The following is a 21,534-nucleotide window of genomic DNA, read 5'->3' as shown; positions in this document are numbered from 1 at the left end:
ATGAAATCTGGTCTTTTGTGTGCTTTTACCCTATACTATAAAGATTTCATGGGCAAGACAAGCGTTTCTCAAATTGGCGGGTTCTGACCCAAAAGGGAGTTGCAGGGGGAGTCGCAAGGCTATTTTAGGGGGGCTGCGATATTGCCACCCTTACTTCTGTGCTGCCTTCAGAGCTGGGTGGCCGGAGAGCAGTGACTGGTTGCAGGAGAGTGGCAGCTGGTGGCTGGGTGCCCAGCTCTGAAGGCAGTGCCTCGCCAGCAGCAGCGCAGAAGTAAGGGTGGCAATACCATACCAGGCCATCATTACTTCTGCGCTGCTGCTGGTGGCGGGTCTGCCTTCAGAGCTGGGCTCCTGGCCAGCAGCTGCCGCTCTCAAGCTGCCCAGCTCTGAAGGCAGCGCTGCCACCAGTGGCAGCACAGAAGTAAGGGCAGCAGTATCACAACCCTCCTTACAATAACCTTGCAACACCCCCCCCACACACACACACCTTTTTGGGTCAGGACCCCTACAATTACAACACCCTGAAATTTCAGTTTTAAATAGCTGAAATAATGAAATTTACGATTCTAAAAATCCTATGACTGTGAAATTGACCAAAATGAACCGTGAATTTGGTAGGGTCCTACATATTGTATGCAGTGTCACTGTAGCCATGTCGGTCCAATAAAAGATGTAACCTCACCTACTTTGTCCACATACACTGAGTAATTCAATGACACAGTAATTTAATTAAATCAATCAACCAGTATTCATAAGTTGCACATAGACAGATTCCCCAAATCTCTGTTCACTGTTTGGGTTCATTCAGTGGCTATGACACCGTTACAAGGTGCTGCACCGACAGTGCTGGAGAGCCCTCTTTTCACAGCAGGCACAGTAGGGGCAGCAACCACAGAAGCTTCACAAATGCGGCTCTGTCCCATGTGGAGGGACCCCCTCTAGGAGTTAAAGTGTGCCCTTTGCTGTGGCTTTTCTACTGAGACAGCCAACAGAGGGGCTGATTAGTCCCATATGTGAGGGGGTTTGACCACCGTGAAATTCATCCGGGGGTTGGAAATACATTGTCCTGGATCAGTACTAGATCAAGGCTGCTGTGTGGTACTCAACAGCTCTAAGCTACCTCAAAATCCACTGTTGCTCAGCTTGCATTTAAAAAAAAACACAACATAAAACAAACAAAAAGCACATTGTTTCAAGGCCTTATGAATAAAATGTTTAAAATATGACTTCACGTAACCAATGCAGTAATGTGTGCCTGAATCCGCAAACAGCAGGAAACAATAGTGCTGACTGTCGGACAGTACTGTGATGAGGAGAGTATGAAACCTAGCTAGATTAGACAAGTATTCATCTGAACAGGGTTTTTAAATCTGAAACCTAAAGGTGATGAGTAGGTTGATTGACAACTAGATAGAACATTCCTAACTTTTGTTGTGGTGCTGCACAAATCTTTCACCTGATGATTATCTGTTCTGTTCATTCCCTCTGAAGCACCTGGCATGGGCCACTGTCAGAAGACAGGATACTGGGCTAGATGGACCTTTGGTCTTACCCAGTATGGCCATTCTTATGTTCTTCCTTGCAGACATGGCTACAGAGAGAGAGACCCTGCTTAAGGCAGCATACCCTGAGGTCCAGGCCTTCTGTCAGAAGCACAGTTTAATGTTTGAGGTAAACCATTTCCTGTACTACAGATTATTGCTGATGCTTTCTGATCTGGCTGCAGGCCATCAAAGTGTGTGAGATGCAGAAAAAAGTGATCCATGCCCCACAAATGCTCCCTGACTTTTCAGCCTCCCTAAAGGCTTAGGAGCTTTCAGGAAGGGCTGTGTTGGCCTCCTAGTTCTCACATTACTCCCAGGCTCAATTGGAGAAATTATTCTATACTTTTTCTACACTGATAAACAAGTGTTCTGTGTTCCACCCCAGAGGTGGATGCACTTCAGGAGTATCTGAAATTATCCCAGTCTGTACTATCTGTGCAGAACTTTTGGCATAAAAGAGGTTGTTGTAAGGCTGGATATCATTATTATTATACCCTATAATGCAGTATCATACAAATATTGTATCAAACATCCTTCAGATTAACAAGTTTCCTTGACTTGAACAAAACTGTATGAGTCACATGTCAGGCTGCCTATGGTTCAAATTCCCAAATTTGTGCCTCCTTCTGGATATCCCTGGCAAGAAATTACATGCCTTTCTGCCTCTCCCAAGTTTCTAGTCACTAAGTCACATGGGCCTTGTTGATTTCAGCTTTATCTTTGAAATTAAAGTGATGGGGCAGCTTTGTCCCTCCATATCACTGCATTTCAAGATGATGTGAATTATTCTCCAAGCATCCCTGTGCTTTTTTGCTGTTCTGCAGGTAATTGACCTGAGATGGGGTGTTTGTGATGTTATAGACACTGATCACATGAGCACACAACTCTGTCTGGAGGAGATTGAATCCTGTCAAAAACTGTCAGTGGGTCCCACTTTTATCGTAAGTACAAAGAGTGCATACTCAGACCCCACTACCAAGGAAGACATATGGGGCTGGCCTCACACATCCATAACTTGCTGAGCTCATGTGGAGATGCAGGAGTATTTTAGCAACACAGAAAGGTGCTTGTCATTACTTGGGGGAAGAAGTCTTCAGAAGTATTTCATCAGGGAGCAGAAGAGGGAAGTTTCAGCAACTAGGTGGGATTTGGCCCCCAAAAGTACACACACGGCACATGTCCAGGCCAGCTCTGAACCCATGGGCTGTTAAGGGAATGGGGCTACAGCACTGGAGACAATGGGCTGTGGGGAAGAGGACTGTGCATTCCGAAGAAGCAGACAGAGTTAGGAGTCGGACAGACAGAATAAGAGATGAGTAGGCAGTGCCATCTATCACCCCACGAGCTCTACCCCCTGCCCAGCACCTCAGGGCCTGGGTGACTTTCATTGGCAAACTAAACAGTTCAGAAAAAATCTTTTCGGGAAAGAATGTGGCAAAGAACCAGGAATATACCCCCATGGCAAGGAGTGAGTGTGTCTGTTCCACTGCTTTGACCCACACAGGGGGAGGGAACTGGGGACCCTCTAATACCTCCTTCCAGGAGCTGAAGGCTGCATGTTATGGCAACCTCTTTCCTGACCTGCTTGCTGCCCTTCCTTTAGGTGACCTAGCACTGTGGTGACAGGCATGGTATTAAAGATCTGATCAGAACACAATACTCAGAGCTGTCAGGTCCTGTTCTCTCCAAAGGAGGTGAGCTGGGGCTACAGTATCAGCAACCTGTTCTGGTGCCACACCCACCTTGTTGTTTGGGGTTGGTTAGATTTTAGAAAGAGAGAAGAAAAGGTGCTGATGGCAGGACAGAACAAACAGGGAGAGGGCCCTGCCCTAGCAAGAGCCCAGTCCTGGTAAGGGCCTGGCCCCAGGGAGGCCCTGCTGTGGTGTGGCCAGAGCTGCGTGCGAGTAAATAAGTTAGTAGGCAGTTGTGTGAAATACATCTGATTTCCCCAAGAGTCTTCTGCATTCAAAGTCTGCCAGGTCTCAGAGAGAGAGTTAATTAGAACCTCAGCACCGGGTTACTGTGTGTGCCCCAGAGGAGCATGCTCTGTGCTCTGCTCTGACTGTTCAGATGCTCCCATTAGCTGCTCCATGTTGTATTCCGCAAATGCCTCTAGTGGTAGTCAGGTAATTTCATAACCCAGCAGCCATGCCCAGACTGCCTCCCATTATGGGTCTGGCTCCCCAGGCCTCAGCCCAAGACCCGATCCATTTGTCAGGGTCTCAGATACAGCCAAGCTCCCAGGACCTCAGGCCCAGTCCAGCTGTCAGAGCCACAGCCACAACCCAGTTTCCCATCCGAGGCCTTGTCCAGCTCGCAAGCACAAGCCCAGTGCAGCTCTCGGGGCCCCAGGTCTTCATTTCTACTTATTCAGGAGAAATGGGTTTCCCCCATTTGCCTGCAGATGATGCTGCTGGTGAGTATTACAAGCCTTTTCTGGTCCCTCTGCTACAGGGGCTGCTTGGGGATCGCTATGGACACCGGCCCCTCCCCCGACTTATCGAAGAGAAAGAGTTTGAGGCCCTGATTGCACAGCTGATAGGGGACCCCACCGCCACACATCTCCTGACATTTTGGTACTGGAAGGATGAGAATGCCATTCCTTCTGTGTATGTCCTGCAGCCAATTACTGACCATCTGCCCCACTGCCACCCCGCTGCCAACCAGGCTCAGCACCAGGGAGATGTGGAGGTCTGGAGGAGCGTGGAGAAAGACTTGGCCGTAGCACTGCGCCTGGCAGCCCGGGAAGCAGAGAAGCACGGACTCATCAGCCAGGAACAGAGGCATCGCTATGACAAATCAGGTGTGCCCCAACATGAGACAATGGCCATAGCCAAGCAGGGCTCTCCCCCTACACCCTGGTTTTGTCTTCTTTGTAGCAATCAGGAGAAGATGGGCCTTTAACTCCATTTTGAGTCACCCCCAGGCTGTGGGTGGGCGGGTAGCAGTGTGCTGGCTCACTAGCTGCGCTTGAGGTGCAGAGTGGGTAGGTGGGAGTGTGCTGGGCTGATTTAGGCTGTGGCTTCTCCTCCGCTCTTTGTTGGACCTAAATGTTCTTCACATCTCCCCCTTACTTTTGTAGAGACAGAGTGGGAGATTGAACAAGGCCTCCTCAACACCCAAGAGATCGACTTGGCTGCTTCCATATTCGTCAGAGAGGTTGAGGGCCTTGACAAACACCTGCTGGAAGGGACAAGCTTGCAACTGGTGGATACAGAGGAAGATGGTAGCCTGGACAATGAAGCCCAACAGCTGCTCCGGAGCCTCAAGGCAAAAATTGCAAACTATTACCCCCAGCATCTCAAAGTGCATACCGTCCCATGGAATGCACACCCTGAGAACCCGCGACACAAGGGGCATACCAAGTACCTGAAGGAGCTGTGTGAACAGTTCATAACTGCTACAAATCACCAGGTCCTGAGAAGCCTCCGATACCGAGGGAAGAGCAGCGAGGAGCCAGAGGGGCTTTTGCAGGAGCTGAGCCACCACATGATGCTGTGCCTGGAGAGCTGCAGAGTGTTCTGTGGGAGGCAGGACTTACTGGATAATATTCTCCAAAGCATCAGACAGAATGATGACCATGTCCACACACCCCTCATTCTCTATGGGCCTCCAGGCTGTGGAAAGACAGCCCTGATGTGCAAATTGTCTGAGCAGGTGCGAACTCTCCTGGGGCAGGAGACTGTGGTGGTAATTCGCCAGCTGGGGACATCCCAGGTCAGCTCTGCAATCCACAGCCTGCTGAGAGATATTTGTTCCCAGGTGTGTTTAGCATTTGGTTTGCCACCTCTTCCTGTACAGGTAACACAGGCTTGCAGTGATTTAATCCTGTTCTTCCATAACCTCCTCCTCACTGTCTCTCACCTTGGTGTACAGTCACTGGTGCTGTTCTTTGACTCTGTGGACCAGCTAATCCCTGCTAATGGTGCCCACAGACTCTACTGGCTGCCTAAAGACTGCCCCCCAAAGGTTCACATTGTTGTCTCCAATTCCACAGCAGAGCACGGGATTCTGGAAACTCTCCAAGAGGCCATGCCTGAGCCCGAGGTCTACTTTGAAGTGGGTCCATTATCCAGAGAGGAAGGTGGGAAGATGTTGGAGGTGCTGTTGGCATCAGTGAGACGGAAGCTGAGCCCAGCTCAGCAGACTGTTCTCCAGCACAGTTTCCCTGAGGGTGGGCACCCCCTGCTATTCAAGCTGGCCTTCAATGAGGCCAGGAGATGGGCATCCTACACTCTGCCTTCAGCACTGATGATTGTTACCACAGTCCAAGAGGCCATGCACCGTCTGTGCGTGAGACTGGAAAAGCTGCATGGCACGGTCCTGGTGGCACACATGCTGGGGTATATTGCCTCCTCACGGTAAGTGCTGCCATATCCCCTTTTGGAGCATCCTGCACCATCCAACTGCTCCTTTTGTCTGGGTGAATCTCAATGGCTAAACACAGTTCCAGGCAACAGCAGCTCTCGGCTTCTCCAGTCCGTGAATGTCTTTACATGAGCATAAGCACAAGCTTCTTTCTCTTACCTGCCACGCTGCCTAGTCTGGCCTACGGGTAATTGGTCTCCTGTACTCCTCCTGGATTTGAGATCTTAGCTAAGACTGCCTAGTGGAGATTGGGGTGGGTGAACAGGTTGCGCATGTCTTTCTTGCCCAGAGCTGGAGTCCCTGTGAACAGCAGCTAGGTGGGGTTCCTGGTGGTTTGGGGCCAGCTAGAGAGAGAGAGAGAGAGAGAGAGAGAGAGAGAGTGTGTGTGTGTGTGCGTGCGTGCGTGTGTGTTAAAGATACTGCTCACCCTCCCACTTTGGAGGCCAATGCATACTGTTGGGGGGAGAGGACTAATCTCCCCGACTCTGTCATTTCCCAAATCAGGAATGGGCTATCAGATGCAGAGCTGAAGGACATCTTGTCCCTCGATGATGAGGTTCTCTCTGAGATTTATCAGCGCTGCTCTCCTCCATGTAAAACCATCCTGCGCTTTCCTCCTCTGCTGTGGGCACGACTGCGCTGTGACATTGGAGAGTGCTTGGCAGAGAGGCAGGCAGACGGCTTTGCGCTTCTTGGCCTTGCTCACAGGTACAGCAGGGACACAGGATGAGGAGGCATAAACTCCTGTGTGGGGGATGTTCCAGTGCTGGCTGTGTGGGGATCCTGCTTAGGCTCCCTGTCTCAGCCCTGCTGTCCATTCCCATCAGTGTTGATTGGTGATGATCCCATTCTCTGGATCCCCATCTCAGTGATGATCCCATTCTCTGGATCCCCATCTCAGTGTCTCTGCTATTTCTTTCCTCTCCCAGACAGTTTACTGAAGTGGTGCAGAATCGTTATCTACCAGCCCAAGACAAAACCAAGCGTCACTTGCTCCTAGCAGATTTCTTCAGGGGGACTTGGAGTTGGGGCATGAAGAAGTCCCTGAAACTGCCACTTCTTGGCAAATCTCTGAATGCTGACAGGAAGGTGAGGCACCTCAGCAAGCATTCTTGGTACTCGCAGGCTCTGGACCAAGAGGCCTGGGCCCTCACACTGCAGGGCAGGGGGTGGGATCAGAGGCATTGGGAATTAGGGCAGATTGTTTCTGGGTGGCTTTTGTTTTATCTACACTACTTTGTCCATCACTGGTAACCCCACTTGATAGGGAATTGGCCTGTATCAGCTTGCCTGCTGGCTCTGCTGTGCCCCTGGTGCAATATTGCTGCAGGTAGCGTGTCCCTCAGGCTGTGGCTTGGAAGGGCTAGATGTCACACCATGAATTTAAATCCAAATACTACAGCACAGGAGGCATTAGTGAAATTAATTCATTCCCTGTATCTCACCTGAGTTCTCCTTGATCACCTCCTGTTTCTCCCTTTACTAGGTAGCACCTCAGCCACTCTGGTTCTCTGATACCGTTGCAAATCGGAGGAAGCTAAGCGAACTGCCTTTTCACTTACTCAATGCTGGGAGAATTGAGGAGCTAAAGCAAGATGTGCTGGGTAAGGGCTGGGGACAATGTTCAACAGGGAACATGCTTCATTCCTGCAGCTGCATGCCAGGGAGGTGCAGAATCACAATTCATGTAACATTTCTGTATTGAAAGCACTGGGAGCTGCCAAACTGACCATCAATAGCCAAACCGAGAAGGAAACCTGTGAAAGAGAAAAATACATTATCCTCACAAACTGTTACCCCAGACACTTCAGAGTCCTCATCATCCACACTCCAGTCACCGAGAGAAATAAAAATCCATGCCCTCACTCTTCCCAAGGCTCAGGAGGAGGCATTTTAAAACAGTACATTAAAAAAGTATTCACACACTCAAAAAGAGGCTAAAAAAGGAACCACAACAATGACAGCCCCCATTCTCCCTGGAGAGTGGCCTCAGACCCTCTCCAGGAGTGGCCTTCCCCATCATCACCAGGAGCATGACTGCCAGTGCTCTGGACTGCATGGTTCCACCTTGTGTCCAATGTTCTCTGCTCTGATGGTCAGTACTCTTTTCTGCAGGGAATATGAACTGGATCACCTGTAAAATTGTTGCCACTGGAATTCAGGGCATTGCCAATGACTTTGCCATGTGCAATGAGCGTATTAACTGCCCAGAGCTACGCCTTATACAAGAAACTCTTCTCCTTTTGAAACCAGCACTTGACTATATAGATGGTGTTGTAGGTAAGAGCCACTTCTGGTCCATGTTTGAACTGCAGTTGGGCATGGGCAGATCCGTTCTGGGGAAGTTGGAATATTTGCTCCCTAGAGGAAGTTTCTTCTTGGGCAATTACAACTAAAGGTGAAATCCTTCCTTAGGTATCTCCGGACCTCTGGGGAGGAACCCGCAATTTTCTTTTTGGAAAGTTGTTAGCTTTTGCCAACAGGCATCTTGTTTATTAGATCAGAGCAGTTCACCCGAATCCAGAGGGTCCTTCCCTTCACACCCCCTTCACTACCAGCATCTACTAGCCACCTGAAACCCCTGGCAGCATTACCATTAATTAAAGGGATAGATTCACAATTCCCCCCCCCCCCCCCATGAAAATTCTCCAATACACAGTTAAATCTATCCAAGTTTTTATACTGCACCCATCCCTGCAGTATCTGAGTACCTAGCCAGGGAAGGGCAAACTCACACCTGCTCATTATAAACTGGTAGTCTATGCACTGTATTCCATATTGAATGATTGCAATGGCCTCTCACAGTCATATGCTAGGAGCCCTTTTAAAACTCCTTTTGTCTTTTCCCTCTTAGGAGTGAGTATTATATACACTGAGGTGCTGGCCAGGCTGCATTTTTTCATGTTTTCCTATCCTGATCTAATTGGAAGGCTGTGCCAGCAGTGTCTGAGCTGGCTCAATGTCTGTCCCCATCCTGTTCTTGTCCCGCTGTGTGGATTCCTCCAGCCACCTGTTGGGCCTCTTAAGATGACTATCACTGGATTTCTAAAAGGTAAGGCCTTTTCTCAGGACATGAAGATTCCTCAAGGGAGCTGACGGAAACGGGTCACCTTAATGAGACCAGAAGTATAGGAGCTACATGTGAGGAGATGGCACTATCTGTCAGTTCTCCCTGCTCTCTTTGTCCCACAGCATCTCTGACATTTGCTATTTGGTGCTTGGGAAATGCGGTGGGATTTCCATGGGCCTCCTAGGGAATTTCAGATAGTTGGGTTACTTTACCGATTGGTGATTCTCTGTGACCCAGCTGGCAGGATGGTGCATATTACTAACACCAGGGCACACAAAGGGAGCCTGGAAGGTGTTGCAAGCAACTCTGACTGGCATTAAAGTTCAGACTAGCCTGTAACGAGAACAACTGATGTTGGGTGTCTGGTCTCTGACCTGTTTCTGAGTGTGGGGATCAGCAGGGGCCTCATTCCCCAGGTAGGGGACTAACAGTGTTGTAAATATTGGATATTGTGCCTCCCTCTATAGGCAGAGATGACTACTGCACCACATAGGGCACTCATCCAAGGTCTCCTTTGCAGGACATTCCAGGATGTTTATGATACTGTGAGGCTTACTCATATTTGGTTTAATTGTTTCTAGTTATTAATCTCACTTAGTGATTTCTGAATAATTGGCACAGTGCAGTAATGCACCAGCTCACTACAGTCTTGGAGGTGTATTAACCTAGGCACAAAATCTACTCACTCATCCCTTACCAAGATGAAGATGATAAAACTCATTATAGTTTGCTTGCCTGATTACTCTTGGGGGGAATTCTGAGGGAATTAAAGAAAAGAACTAGATAAGTTCACGGAGGATAGGTCCATCAATGGCTATTAGCCAGGATGGGCAGGGATGGTGTCCCTAGCCTCTGTTTACCAGAAGCTGGGAATGGGCGACAGGGGATGGATCACTTGATGATTACCAGGTCTGTTCATTCCCTCTGGAGCACCTGATATTGGCCACTGTCAGAAGACAGGATACTGCGCTAGATGGACCTTTAGTCTGACCCAGTATGGACGTTCTTATGCAGAATTTTACAGAAATTAATGTTGTGCGCACAGAATTTCCTTTCCCCCACAGAAATGGGCTGCTGGCCGCCACGAGAGGGCACTGGACCCAGCAGAGCCCAGCTAGCACATAGAAGACATTGCGTTGGGGCGGAGGGGGGCAGGGAAGGGAGCTAAAGGGTTCCTGACAGCTGAAGTTCCCAGCACGCCTTGAGGGAAGGAGAGGGCAGTGCACAGGAAACTTCATGCAAGCCTGGGACAGAGCATTAGGCTCTTTCTCCCACTGGATCCCTGGGCTCTGGGGAGGAGGGAGGCAGATGTCTGGGCTGTGGGAGCCAAGGCTGGGCTCTGGGGGAAAGGGGAGCAGGTATCTGGGCAAGGGGGGGGCCCTGCGGCTGGGCTCTGGGGGGAGGAGATGTGGGTGTCTGGGCTAGGGGGAACCCGTGGCTGGGCTGGGAGTGGAGGGGGTTTGGCTGTATTGGCTGGGGGGTGGGGGCATGCAGCTGGGCTCTGGTGGGAAAGGGTTGTGGGTATCTCCCTCCGCCCCCCCAGCTGGGCTCTGGGGTGGGGAAGAGGGCAGAGAAACAGGAACTGGCAACTGGGTTGTCATAGTGGTTTGAGCAGGGGGTTGGACTAGATGACCTCCTGAGGTCTCTTCCAACCCTAATCTTCTATGATCCTATGATTAACTCTACTCCTGGGGGAATTTTTGTGTGTGTCTGTATTGTTACAGACATACTTGCTGACAGGTATTTTGAAATAAATTACAAAAATAATTGAAACTGGTGATTATGTAGTGTTATTTTGACAAATAACGTTTGGAGAATTTTGCAATATTATGTGCAGAATTTTTTATATTTTGGCGCAGAATGCCCCCCGGAGTACCCAATAAAGAAAATGAATGTCCCTGTAGAAGTAGAATTTTGCTAGGCTGCATTTATGTATATATTATGGGATGGGACAGTTTCTGTATTTCCTCTGCCTGTAACACAAAGGAATTGTAAGGGTCCATCTGCTGATTTAACCTTTCATGCTGAATTTAGTATGTTATGTTTTTGACTGCTTTTACTGCACCAAGGGAGAGATGCCACTCAACGGTATTCATAATATAAACAAACACAGATCCACAAATGTCTGAGGGAACCTAATCTAGTTTTGCTGGTCTCTTGTCACATAACTCACACAAGGTCAGTAAGAGACTTGCTGCTATCACAGGTGGGAAAGGATACATAAGAACGGTCATGATGGATCAGACCAAAGGTCCATCTAGCCCAGTATCCTGTCTTCCGACAGTGGCCAATTGCCAGATGTCTCAGAGGGAATGAACAGAACAGGTAATCATCAAGTGATCCATCCCCTGTCGCCCATTCCCAGCTTCTGGCAAACAGAGGCTAGGGACACCATCCCTGTCCATCTTGGCTAATAGCCATTGATGGACCTATCCTCCATGAACTTATCTAATTCTCTAGTTGTATCCTCTCTGCCTGCTGTGTCTGCAGACTCCCCTTCCATCTATGTCTAATTACAGGTGTGACAGTGCTGGAGCTCAGTTCTGATCACAGGGTGCTGGTGGCAGGATCCCAGGATGGCACAATGGTTGTGTGGATCATGGAGGATATTGAGGTGATGCACACCTTGACTGGGCACTCTGGTGAGCCTTTTAAAGGGGGCATGGTTCCTGACTTCCGCTTATACTATACCAGAGGTCCTCAAACTTCATTGTACTGCAACCCCCTTCTGACAACAAAAATTATTACATGACCCCAGGAGGGGGGACCGAAGCCTGAGCCTGCCCAAGCTCTGCCACTCCGGGTGAGGTGGGGGGTCAAAGCCAAAGCCTGAGCCCCAGTGGCCTGGGCAGGGGGGCCAAAGCCGAAGCCAAAGGGCTTCAGCCCCAGGCAGGGTGCCTGTAACTTGAGCCCTAACCCCCAGGGCGGAAGCCCTCGGGCTTTGGCTTTGGCCCGGGGTGGTGGAGCTCAGGCTTCGGACCTGGGCCCCAGCAAGTCCAAACCAGCCCTGGTGACCCCATTAAAATGGGGTTCCGACCCACTTTGGGGTCCCAAGTTCCCTCTAAGCTGCGCGGCTGCCTATTAAGCCCCATGCAGGGGCTCAGGGCTGCGGTGGGGAGAGGCACCCCTCCCCGCCAGCCCCAGCATGGACCTGCCCCGGACTTGCCACAGCCGGGGAAGAGGAGCCCCTCCCTTGGCCCAGCCCAGCCGGAGCTGCCGCAGCTGGGGAGAGGCGCCTCTCCCCCGGCCCCGAGCTGCTGCCGTGAGAGATGGCTGGGGGGAGTCCTCTCCCCCCACCGCAGCCCCGGGGCAGCCTGCACCCCAAACCCCTCATCCCTGGCCCCACCCCAGAGCCCACATCTCCCCACACCCCAACCCTCTTCCCCAGCCCTGAGCCCCCTCCCGCACCCCAAACCCTTCATCCCCAGCCCCACCCCAAAGCCTGCAACCCCAGCCAGAGCCCTCATCCCCCCACACGCCAACCCTCTGCCCCAGCCCTGCGCCCCCTACCACACTCCGAACCCCTTGGCCCCACCCCCATCACATGAATTTTGTTATGTGTCACACATCACCTCCACATTGGTGCACATAATAAAATTAATTCCACACATGGACGTAAAAAATAAGAGGGAACACTGGTCCCGACCCACAGTTTGAGAACTGCTGTACTATACAGAAAGCTTCTGTGTGGTGGCAACACCCAGACCTCAAAGCTGAAGGCTGCACCAACCGTATTTTACAGCCAAACTGTCCTATTCCATGCAGCATCCCTTAAACAGATCAAGTGATTGCCCAAAATTAAAAGTGATTTTAGAATGTGGTAACTGAGAGCCATTTAATGGATTAAAACTGCCCCCTCTAATGTTGCTGTAGAATGCAATTAACTCCCCCATTGACCCTCATTGGAGAATTTTTCTCACGGCCTTACAAGGCATTGACTGTTTGCATCTAGTCATTCCTGAGCTGTAAGCACAGCAGGCGTTTCACAGCTGATGGTAATCTGGACACTCTTCCAATTGCTAGAAGTGGGGAGGGTCCCCCGTTTTGCAAATGCTTCTCTCTGCTGTTTTGTAGCTGAGGTGAGATGTGTGAAAGTGTTTGGAAAAGGGACTTCCGCTGTCTCAGCTGCCATGGATTACACTCTACGCATCTGGAATTTAGTCTCTGGCAGACAGAAGTTTTCCATTCAGGACAGTCACTGTGGAGAGCAGCATCTATATCAGCTTCATGTGGATGAAAGGAACAGGATTGTGTATTCAGCATCAGGTGCAAAGGTATGGAACTAGAGGCCACCCCATAATGTAAAGTGCACAGAGAAGACAAGAGTCTGAGCAGAAACCACAAGAAGTTACAATCAGGGAATCATGGAGCATAGAGATGGAAACAGGGGTGCTAGAACTAGGGGTGCCGGAGGTGTGGCAGCACCCCGGCTTTAAATGGTTTCCATCATATACAGGGTTTACAGCTTTGTTCCATGACTTTCAGCACCCCCACTATAAAAATTATTCCAACACCACTGGATGGAAAAGCCTACTGGGTCCTATCCAGTCCAAACTCCTGGGGCCAGTGCAGAATATCCCAGGTGGACATTTGCTAGTGCTTTGTCCAGTCTACTTTTCAAAGTCCTAAATGATGGGGCTCCCATGCCTTCCCTTCCACTGGCTAGCACAGTGAATCCCGTCTTCAGCAACCATTCAAGGAACTGAAGAAAAAATTGGTTGTTTGGAGCTTGGATAAAATGCAAGGCCTGATCTACATTTTAGAATTAGCTCAACCTAGCTATGTCACACAGGGATCTGAAAAATTTCATGCCCTGAGTGTCATGGTTAGGTCAGCCTAACTTCCAGTGTAACTGCAGCTAGGTCAACAGAAGAATTCTCATACTGATTCAAACTGGGTTTTGTAGAAACCAACAGACAAAGAAAGGGCTTTTGATATAAAAAAGGGTAAGTTTAAACTAACTCAGGGCCTTCTGTCTAATCCAGCAAGTGGATAGGACCTTCTGTCCAAAGGGGGGGACGGGGACAACCCTTGCAGAAGGATTAGAAGGGCTTTGACCTACTAGGGCCCCATAAAACTGACGGGTGACTGCTGGTAAGCTTTTAGCATGCATATAAGAACTTTTATTGTTTTTGTTTTCTCTGTAATGCTTTCACCTTAAGAATAAATGTGCTTGCTTAGAAAGAGCCATGTGGTAACTTGTAATTGCTGGCAATGCACTGTTCATAGGCCTTAGAGAGAAAGCAAACCACAGGCACTGGCCTTTAGGTAGACTGGGTTACTAGACATATCAAAGTGTAAGGCAGGAAGCTATACATCCTTAAAAAACCCCAGTCCGAAGGCTACACAGAGACAGGTGATACCAGGAGACCTGGCTGTGACCACAGAGGGGGGACACAGGTGCAGTTACTCCAAGACTGTGATAGCAACACCATGTGGAAGTTCTTCCAAGGAATCATGTTGATTTTATAAAATATTTTGAGATCCCTGGAGTGTGAAATTTGGGAAGTTAAGTCAGCATCTAAACTCCAGAATCAATACATGTACAAATGCTGCACAAAAAGATCTCCGGCGAAGGTGACCTGCCAATCCTTCTTTTTACTAGGTTAATGCCTGGCACCTGGAAACAGGGGAACATATTTTCCAGATTTCTGGTGAGGCCCCAGATGCGTGGCTATGCACTGAAGTGTTTGAACCAAGGCAGGTGGTTATGACTATGTCTGAAGGAGGAACACTGAGTCTGTGGGACAGCAGCACGGGAGAGCTCCAGTCTAAGCGCCAGCTATCAGGGCTACAGGAAGAAGCACCAACTTGCAGCATTCTGATCCAGAAGCAAGGAAAGATGATAGTAGGATTTAGCAGGGGTTCCCTCTCCATGGTGCGTCTCTCTGCTTAGCTAGCTATAACATTTCAGGGATTTAATCTACGAAATGCTGGCTTTGTGGGGATTCTGGATTCTCTCTTCTCAGTTTCACTTCGCTCTGTGCTGATGCCTGCATCTTTGATAGGCCTTTGTCGTCATACAGATTCCCTGATAGGTTTTCACACTTCCATGGTTTCTAGGAGTTTCTAAGACAGCCAATTTGACATGCTCTAGCATGATGTCCTTTGTGCGCTTGCTCACCCATCAGCAGCAATGTGATTGCAAGATCCAAGTGCTGTAAAGCTGGGTTCTGTTCCTAACTCTGCCACAAACTTGCTATGTGACAGAGCAAATAATTTCCCCTTTCTGTGCTTCAATTTGGCCATGTGTAATATGAAGATAATGCACCTCACTGGGGTGTTTTCTGTTCATAAAGCACATTGAGCTCCTTGGATAGAAGGTGCTAGACAAGGGTAGAATATTATTAGCAATAAAAGTGTGCACGGGAGGAGAAAGACTTTGCACCAAGGTCTCCCTGGTAAACTGTCCCCTAAGGTCCAGTGAAATGAGCCAAAGTACAGTTCCAGGCACCATCCAGCCTTGTGCTGAGCTAGGTAATAGGGTGGGTCTCCAAAGGACTTTCCTCTCCTCATGATGACGAAGCATGCTCCCTATACCTGCAGACCTCGTGCTGTGTAAATGAGTACACATGGGAGCTGCACAGCATTGAGAGGCCAAACTAAACTCTAGTCACCTTAGTTTCTAGCCTCCTATCATCTTCCCTCTAACCTGAGAGAGGCAGCTTAACTACCACAGTGCTGTGTCTGACTGTACCTTCTCTTTCGGCAGATCTTCTCTGATGGAAACAGCTTAATGAAGAAACTTCCTGGAAGGGTTCGCTTTCTGGTAGTGTCAGAAGATGAGTCCCTTCTTGCTGCAGGTTTAACTCCAGCCCGATTACCTGGGAAAGATTTCAGCAGATTTATAAAAGATGATGGCAGTAGTCTCTCTAAGTGTCATACACCAAGTGTCCCTTAAACAGGGGCCAAGATGGGGGTCTTTCCCCTTATCAACATGTTCTTATCAATCTAATATGCTCAAAGGGCTGGAAAGCAATGGGGTGAAATTCATCCTGTGCAGAGAGCTAGCATATGGTCTATGCACCACATAAGTCCTATACTGAGAAAGTAAGTGGGACTTACGTGATGCAAAGGACTTGTGCTGGGCCTCTGCCCGGGGGGAATTTCAGCCCCTTGGTTTCTGAGCAGTTCTCAATGTACAACTTTACTGGCATGCTGGGACCAACAAATTATGAACATGGATGGAGGAGATATGTAACATTTTAGAGCCTCTGAATGCACAGTGGGTGGGTCTGGCCTTGTCTGCACTATATCATCCCGAGTGCTTTCAAGAGCTCCTCCCCAGATCAGTAAATCAGAAACTAACATTCTGTTGTTTTAGGCTTTGGGGTGTATGTGCGAGTGTTCCTGGCCAACTCAAAGGGATTCCACAGGTTCATGGCAGCAGACCTGGAACATGAGTGTGTGGTGCACTCAGCTGTTTTCTCTCCTGACAACAGCATCATTGTCACAGGCTCTCAGGGTGAATCTATCCAGGTAAGAGGGGAAGCTTTCCCATCAGAAATGCCTCCTGCAGGCCCAGCTCACATTTGCGTGCCGGATCTAGTAAGGTGCTGATCAGGGTCCCTAACCACCTGCCTTGTGGATGCATTTGTGGTGTTTCTGTTATTGTCCCATCTGAATGTCTTTCTCTTATCTCTTTCTTAGTTCTAGTAGTGTGTAGCTCTCACTCTGCTCTCCTGTTAATTCTTTTTCTGGCACTGAACAGTGAGTCACGGTACTATATAAATTCAGAGAGAGAAAGGCCAGGGAGAGCTTATAACCAGAGTATTAAGGGATATTATTTTAAAATAATTAAAATATCAAGACCCCAGAAACTGCCCTCTCCTCCAACAGTGAGAGTGAAGCAGCCCAAAGGGAATATTCTGTACCTGAGACACCCAACTGAGGTCAGCAGGATCTCATGGGGTGTCATTCAGAGCAGAGATATCAGATAGGCAGAAAGGCTCAAGATCTTTTATAAAAGTTTATTTAAGAGAAGGTTTGTGTGTTTATTAACTGAACAGAAATGCTTCTAAGACATTGTTACTTTTGGAACATTTCCCATCTCTTTCTTTACTCTGTGTATGACACACTTGATTTCTCTTCTTTGTTTTTTGTTTTATGAGACTGTTTCTTGTATTGTTACTTTGACTTTGATTTTATAAAATTTTACTTTGTTTGTTCTACTCCCCTCTGAGTAGGGTATGGGAGAGAGGAAAATTTATATATTTAATGATTTTGTGTTTTCTTACTATTTTGACTGAATGCCACTATGTTTTTTCTAATTCTTCCCAGGTGTGGAGCTTATCAGAGCAGGGTTTGCTGATAGACACTTTGGATGGCATGGGAACACCAGTGACTCTTTTAGCCCTATGTGGCCAAACATTGGTATCTGCCTCCCATAGTGCACCATATCTCAAAGTTTGGGACCTCACTTATGATCGTAAGCACAAAAACTTAGCACCAGTCCCAGATCGCACAGGGTGCACTGCAATGTCCCATGATGGGAACTATGTCTACTTCCCTCGAGCCGGAGAGAGACATCAAGTCATCATCTGGGACTCCACTAAAGGTGAACGACAATCTATAAAACACTGTAGAGAATTAAAACTTGGCATAGCATGGGAATCAAAATTATTCCAAAAAATGAATAATTGATCTGACAGAGCCAGGGTTTTTGGTCTTCCAGGCATGCTGCAAGGACTCTCTGTTCCTTCACACTGTGTCAGAAGGGATGGGTTGAGCAGAGAGGGACTGTAAATTTAGGAATTATTTTAATCTCTTTTCTTTGACATTTTTGCCTAGATCATTATTATCATGACATATGGGAAAAACCCAAAGGACTAGAGCTGGAGCAGGGAGAACCTCACAGACATCTCTTCTCTGTTGCAGGTGCAGAGTGTGACACACTGGACACCTCTGCCCAAGTGAGATGTCTAGAGGTGGCTGAGCAGAGGAAGCTCCTTTTCACTGGGCTGGTGTCTGGAACGGTCCTTGTGTTTCCACTTAATTCCAGGCAGGATGTGGTGTGCATCCCACCCCCAAAGTCACAGAAACCAATCAACCACATGGCACTCAACAGGCAGGAAGAGCAGCTAGCCATAGCATATGACGATTTAGTTATTGTGCTGGATGTTAGCCCTGGAAAGCCATGCCCTGTGATTGACAAGCCCATTTATACCTTTTATACTCAGATCCCTGCTGCTGTGATTTCCAGTGTGGCTGTCCTTGCAAACTACCGGGTCCTCTATGGCATGTCAAGTGGGGACTTGTTCCTTTACGACTGCCCACATTCCAAAGTGTTTCCTTTGGAAATGCACAGATGCATAGTCACCTGTTTAGAAACCAGCCATGGAGAGCAGTGGGCACTAAGTGGCTCTGAAGATTCTCTGCAGTGTCTCTGGGACTTGGAGCTCTGCCAGTGGGAACATGAAATGTGCTACTATAAGGTACTGCCCTGGTGGGTGGAGACAGAACAAGGGTCTCAAGTTGCAGTGGGGGAGGTCTAGGTTGGATATTAGGAAACACTATTTCACTAGGAGGGTGGTGAAGCACTGGAATGCGTTACCTAGGGAGGTGGTGGAGTCTCCTTCCTTGGAGGTTTTTAAGGCCCGGCTTGACAAAGCCCTGGCTGGGATGATTTAGTTGGGAATTGGTCCTGCTTTGAGCAGGGGGTTGGACTAGGTGACCTCCTGAGGTCCCTTCCAACCCTGATATTCTATGATTCTATGACAGGGACACAGCATTGTGAGGCACTTATTTCAATGAGCTAATAATGCATCTGAAAAGCCAAAACAGTAGAAAAACTAGTCCATAGGAAGCCAAATTTTCATACAGGAGGACATCTAAATCCTGTATCTGGCAGCTCAGTTGGCAGCTAGGTACCCGTTTTATGCCCTGAAGTGCTGATTTGTACATATCCAGGATTTTGATGCCCTATTCAGAGACACTGTCAGTGCACAGTCGCCATGAGCTAATGCACTTAACATCTCTCTGGCCCAGAGCCTGCTCACCACACTCAATTTCTTGGCATCAGCTGGAGGACTTGCATGTAAAGAGGGCAGGATTTTACTCAGTGAATAAGCAAAAGCAACACAGAGTGAACAGGCCAGGAACAATGGAGGCAAGTAAAGAAAAAAAAGTGAGGGAAGAGTTTGAGTTGATATTTTTAGCCTTTCACCTGCGCCTGATAGACCTCAGACTTCACCTGATAATGTACCGTGGAATCAGACTGTATCCAATCCCTGTCACTTGTAGATTAATTAGGTTCCTGAGAGATCACAGTGGATCTCCTCTTTTCTGCACAGCTGTAGATTGTTTTACAAGCAAAGGACTTTGTATTGTGGCATTTCGTGCCCCTATCAGGACCACTCTGCCTTATGGTGGAAATCCTGGTTTAATAAGATTTGTATCCCTGTTCTCACAACTGCTGAGTAGCCACTAAATTGCATAGGGCTTCCTAGTCTCAACCTGCATTTAACAAGATATTTATGGTCTAATTCAAACCTTTATCCATTTTTAGCAGACTTCCTTCTTGAAAGGTATTCAGTGTGCTTGCTTCTCGAAAGATGATAAGTACGTGTACACTGGGTCATTCGATCACTCCATTACAGTTTGGGATGTTTTAAGTGGTGAGTAATTCTGGATTTATAGCAAATATAAGGCAGGTTGTACATGTTATTGCCTTTATTAAACAGAGATCCAATGGCCTTGATGTGGTGCAAAGGGAAACAGTTTTCACTTAGCAGTTTGGGTGAGAGACTTCCTTGACTGCACGTTTGAACAGAAAACTTGGGATACATCTCCTGGCCAAAGACAGTTAATTGACAGGCACAGATGGATACAAGGGGTTACAACTATGTGTGGAGGAACACTGACACCTTCCCACCCACAATGGCCTGACCTGATACCTCTATCTTTTGTGACATCACAATAGGATGTACCATCCCAGAGACCAGACAGTGCTTCTTTTGGGAGTGATATTGATACATTGACCAGCCACCATTATCTGTGGCTATAGTTCCCTTCTTAGATGTACAGAGGTGATTAGGGCACTGCCTCTTAGAAAGAAGAGAAAGACCTTTGACCTCCTCATACAAGGTATCCACATGAGTCCATCTTTAGAAGTATCCCCAAAGTCTAGGGCCCAGGAGTAAAAAAGCACCACTCAGCATAAGGAAGAAATGGGGGGGGGGTTCTTTTTCCTTACCACATCTCTGTATTAGATGCTATTTTGTGTGATCACACTCAGTTCAGCCCATTTTGCATAATCACGGTGACCGTCCTGTCCTAGATGGCTGTATGACTTGTCATTCTTTCCCAAAGGATGTGGCTAATCTGAGCAGGGGGATTCCAGCAAAAGGGTTGCACAACTGTGTGTTTTGCACCTCTGGTAGCAGATTTACTGCTTTTTGGTATCTAAGTTGATTGTAAGCTTACACCGTGGTAATAAGAAAATGCCTCCTGGGCAGGAGCCCAGTGGCCCTTTGAGAGATTTTCTATCTCCTTACACAGGAAGTGTGTTCTACCTATTCGTCTTGCACACAGTTAAATCAAAGCATTTGGTCCTGATCAGTTGCAAGTGTTATGGTAGTGTTATATGGCCTTTACAGGCTTCCCTCACCAAAACCATCAATATAGTCAACGGGGAGCTAATGACATTACTGATACAAAATTATTATTAATATTATTATTAACATGAACATCAGTGACTTATTTTTCTTGAGTTCAAATTGTCCTTCTAAATGGTTCTCATTTATGAAAAATGACAAGCCCTTTTCCCATGCTTCAGGGGAATATACTAAACTGCAAGTCCTTTTGTCTGTTCTGACCGTGGTTTCTCCCTTTTGCCTTCTGGGGGTCTTCTGCAGGTGCCCTGTTGGCTGTTCAATTTGTGTATGCAACTGCTAACAGAATCATGCCAACTGCAGATGGGTTCGTTGCAACAACAAGACTCGGCTACATAATTCGTGAGAGGTTCCGCTGCCCACAATCCATAAGCTCACAGTACAATCCACTCCAGAACATCAAGGCAACATGTGTAGTAAAATCCAGAAAGAAAGAGGAGGCAAACCCAAGAGAGCAATATGACAGAGGAAAAGTCTCCAGAAACCAGATTCGAACCAATAAACTCTCTCAAAACTGTGTGATTGTGTAAAACTTGTGAAGTGGTCGAGCAGTTCCAGGAAGATTCTCAGACTATTTACCTGCTGCATATTTTTCATTTGGTTTACAGCAGCCTGGCTCTGGACTAAGAGTGAGATCTTGCCCCTTATCCCAGATCAGCTTGCGTTGTTTTCTGAGGTCTTGATCCCATTCCTATTGATTTTCATGATGCAAAATCAAGATTGGATGTTTTTCTAAAAACTATGTTCTAGGAATTATTTTAGGGAAGGTTTATTGGCTGTGTTATTCAGGAGGTCAGACTAGATGATCACCATGGTCCCTTCTGGCTTTGGAATCTACAAATCAGGGCCCTAATTCTTGTTCATCCTCCTGGTGGTGCCTACCAACTCTTCTGCATAAAAGAACATTTGAGATAACTAATGAGTATGGGTAAGGCCAGGA

General features: G+C 47.9%; 1 protein-coding gene across 1 annotated transcript; it reads left to right on the top strand.

Moving 5' to 3' along the window:
* The first annotated feature begins 1,587 nt into the window (after positions 1 to 1,587).
* NWD1 (NACHT and WD repeat domain containing 1) lies at positions 1,588 to 21,124 on the top strand. The gene is made up of 19 exons (XM_065422366.1): positions 1,588 to 1,671; positions 2,369 to 2,485; positions 3,999 to 4,169; positions 4,221 to 4,347; positions 4,627 to 5,905; positions 6,417 to 6,620; positions 6,842 to 7,001; positions 7,399 to 7,516; positions 8,028 to 8,192; positions 8,770 to 8,964; positions 11,502 to 11,624; positions 13,057 to 13,256; positions 14,588 to 14,860; positions 15,695 to 15,785; positions 16,307 to 16,461; positions 17,263 to 17,539; positions 17,860 to 18,416; positions 19,490 to 19,598; positions 20,838 to 21,124. Exons 1-19 carry the CDS (start codon positions 1,588 to 1,590, stop codon positions 21,122 to 21,124), a joined length of 4,692 nt encoding a protein of 1,563 aa, XP_065278438.1.
* The last annotated feature ends 410 nt before the right edge of the window (positions 21,125 to 21,534 follow it).

The sequence above is a fragment of the Emys orbicularis genome, chromosome 24 (assembly GCF_028017835.1).
Source record: "Emys orbicularis isolate rEmyOrb1 chromosome 24, rEmyOrb1.hap1, whole genome shotgun sequence".
Taxonomy (NCBI): Eukaryota; Metazoa; Chordata; order Testudines; family Emydidae; genus Emys; species Emys orbicularis.
Note: the sequence above shows the minus strand (reverse complement) of the source record. Positions and strands in the feature narration are given on the sequence as shown.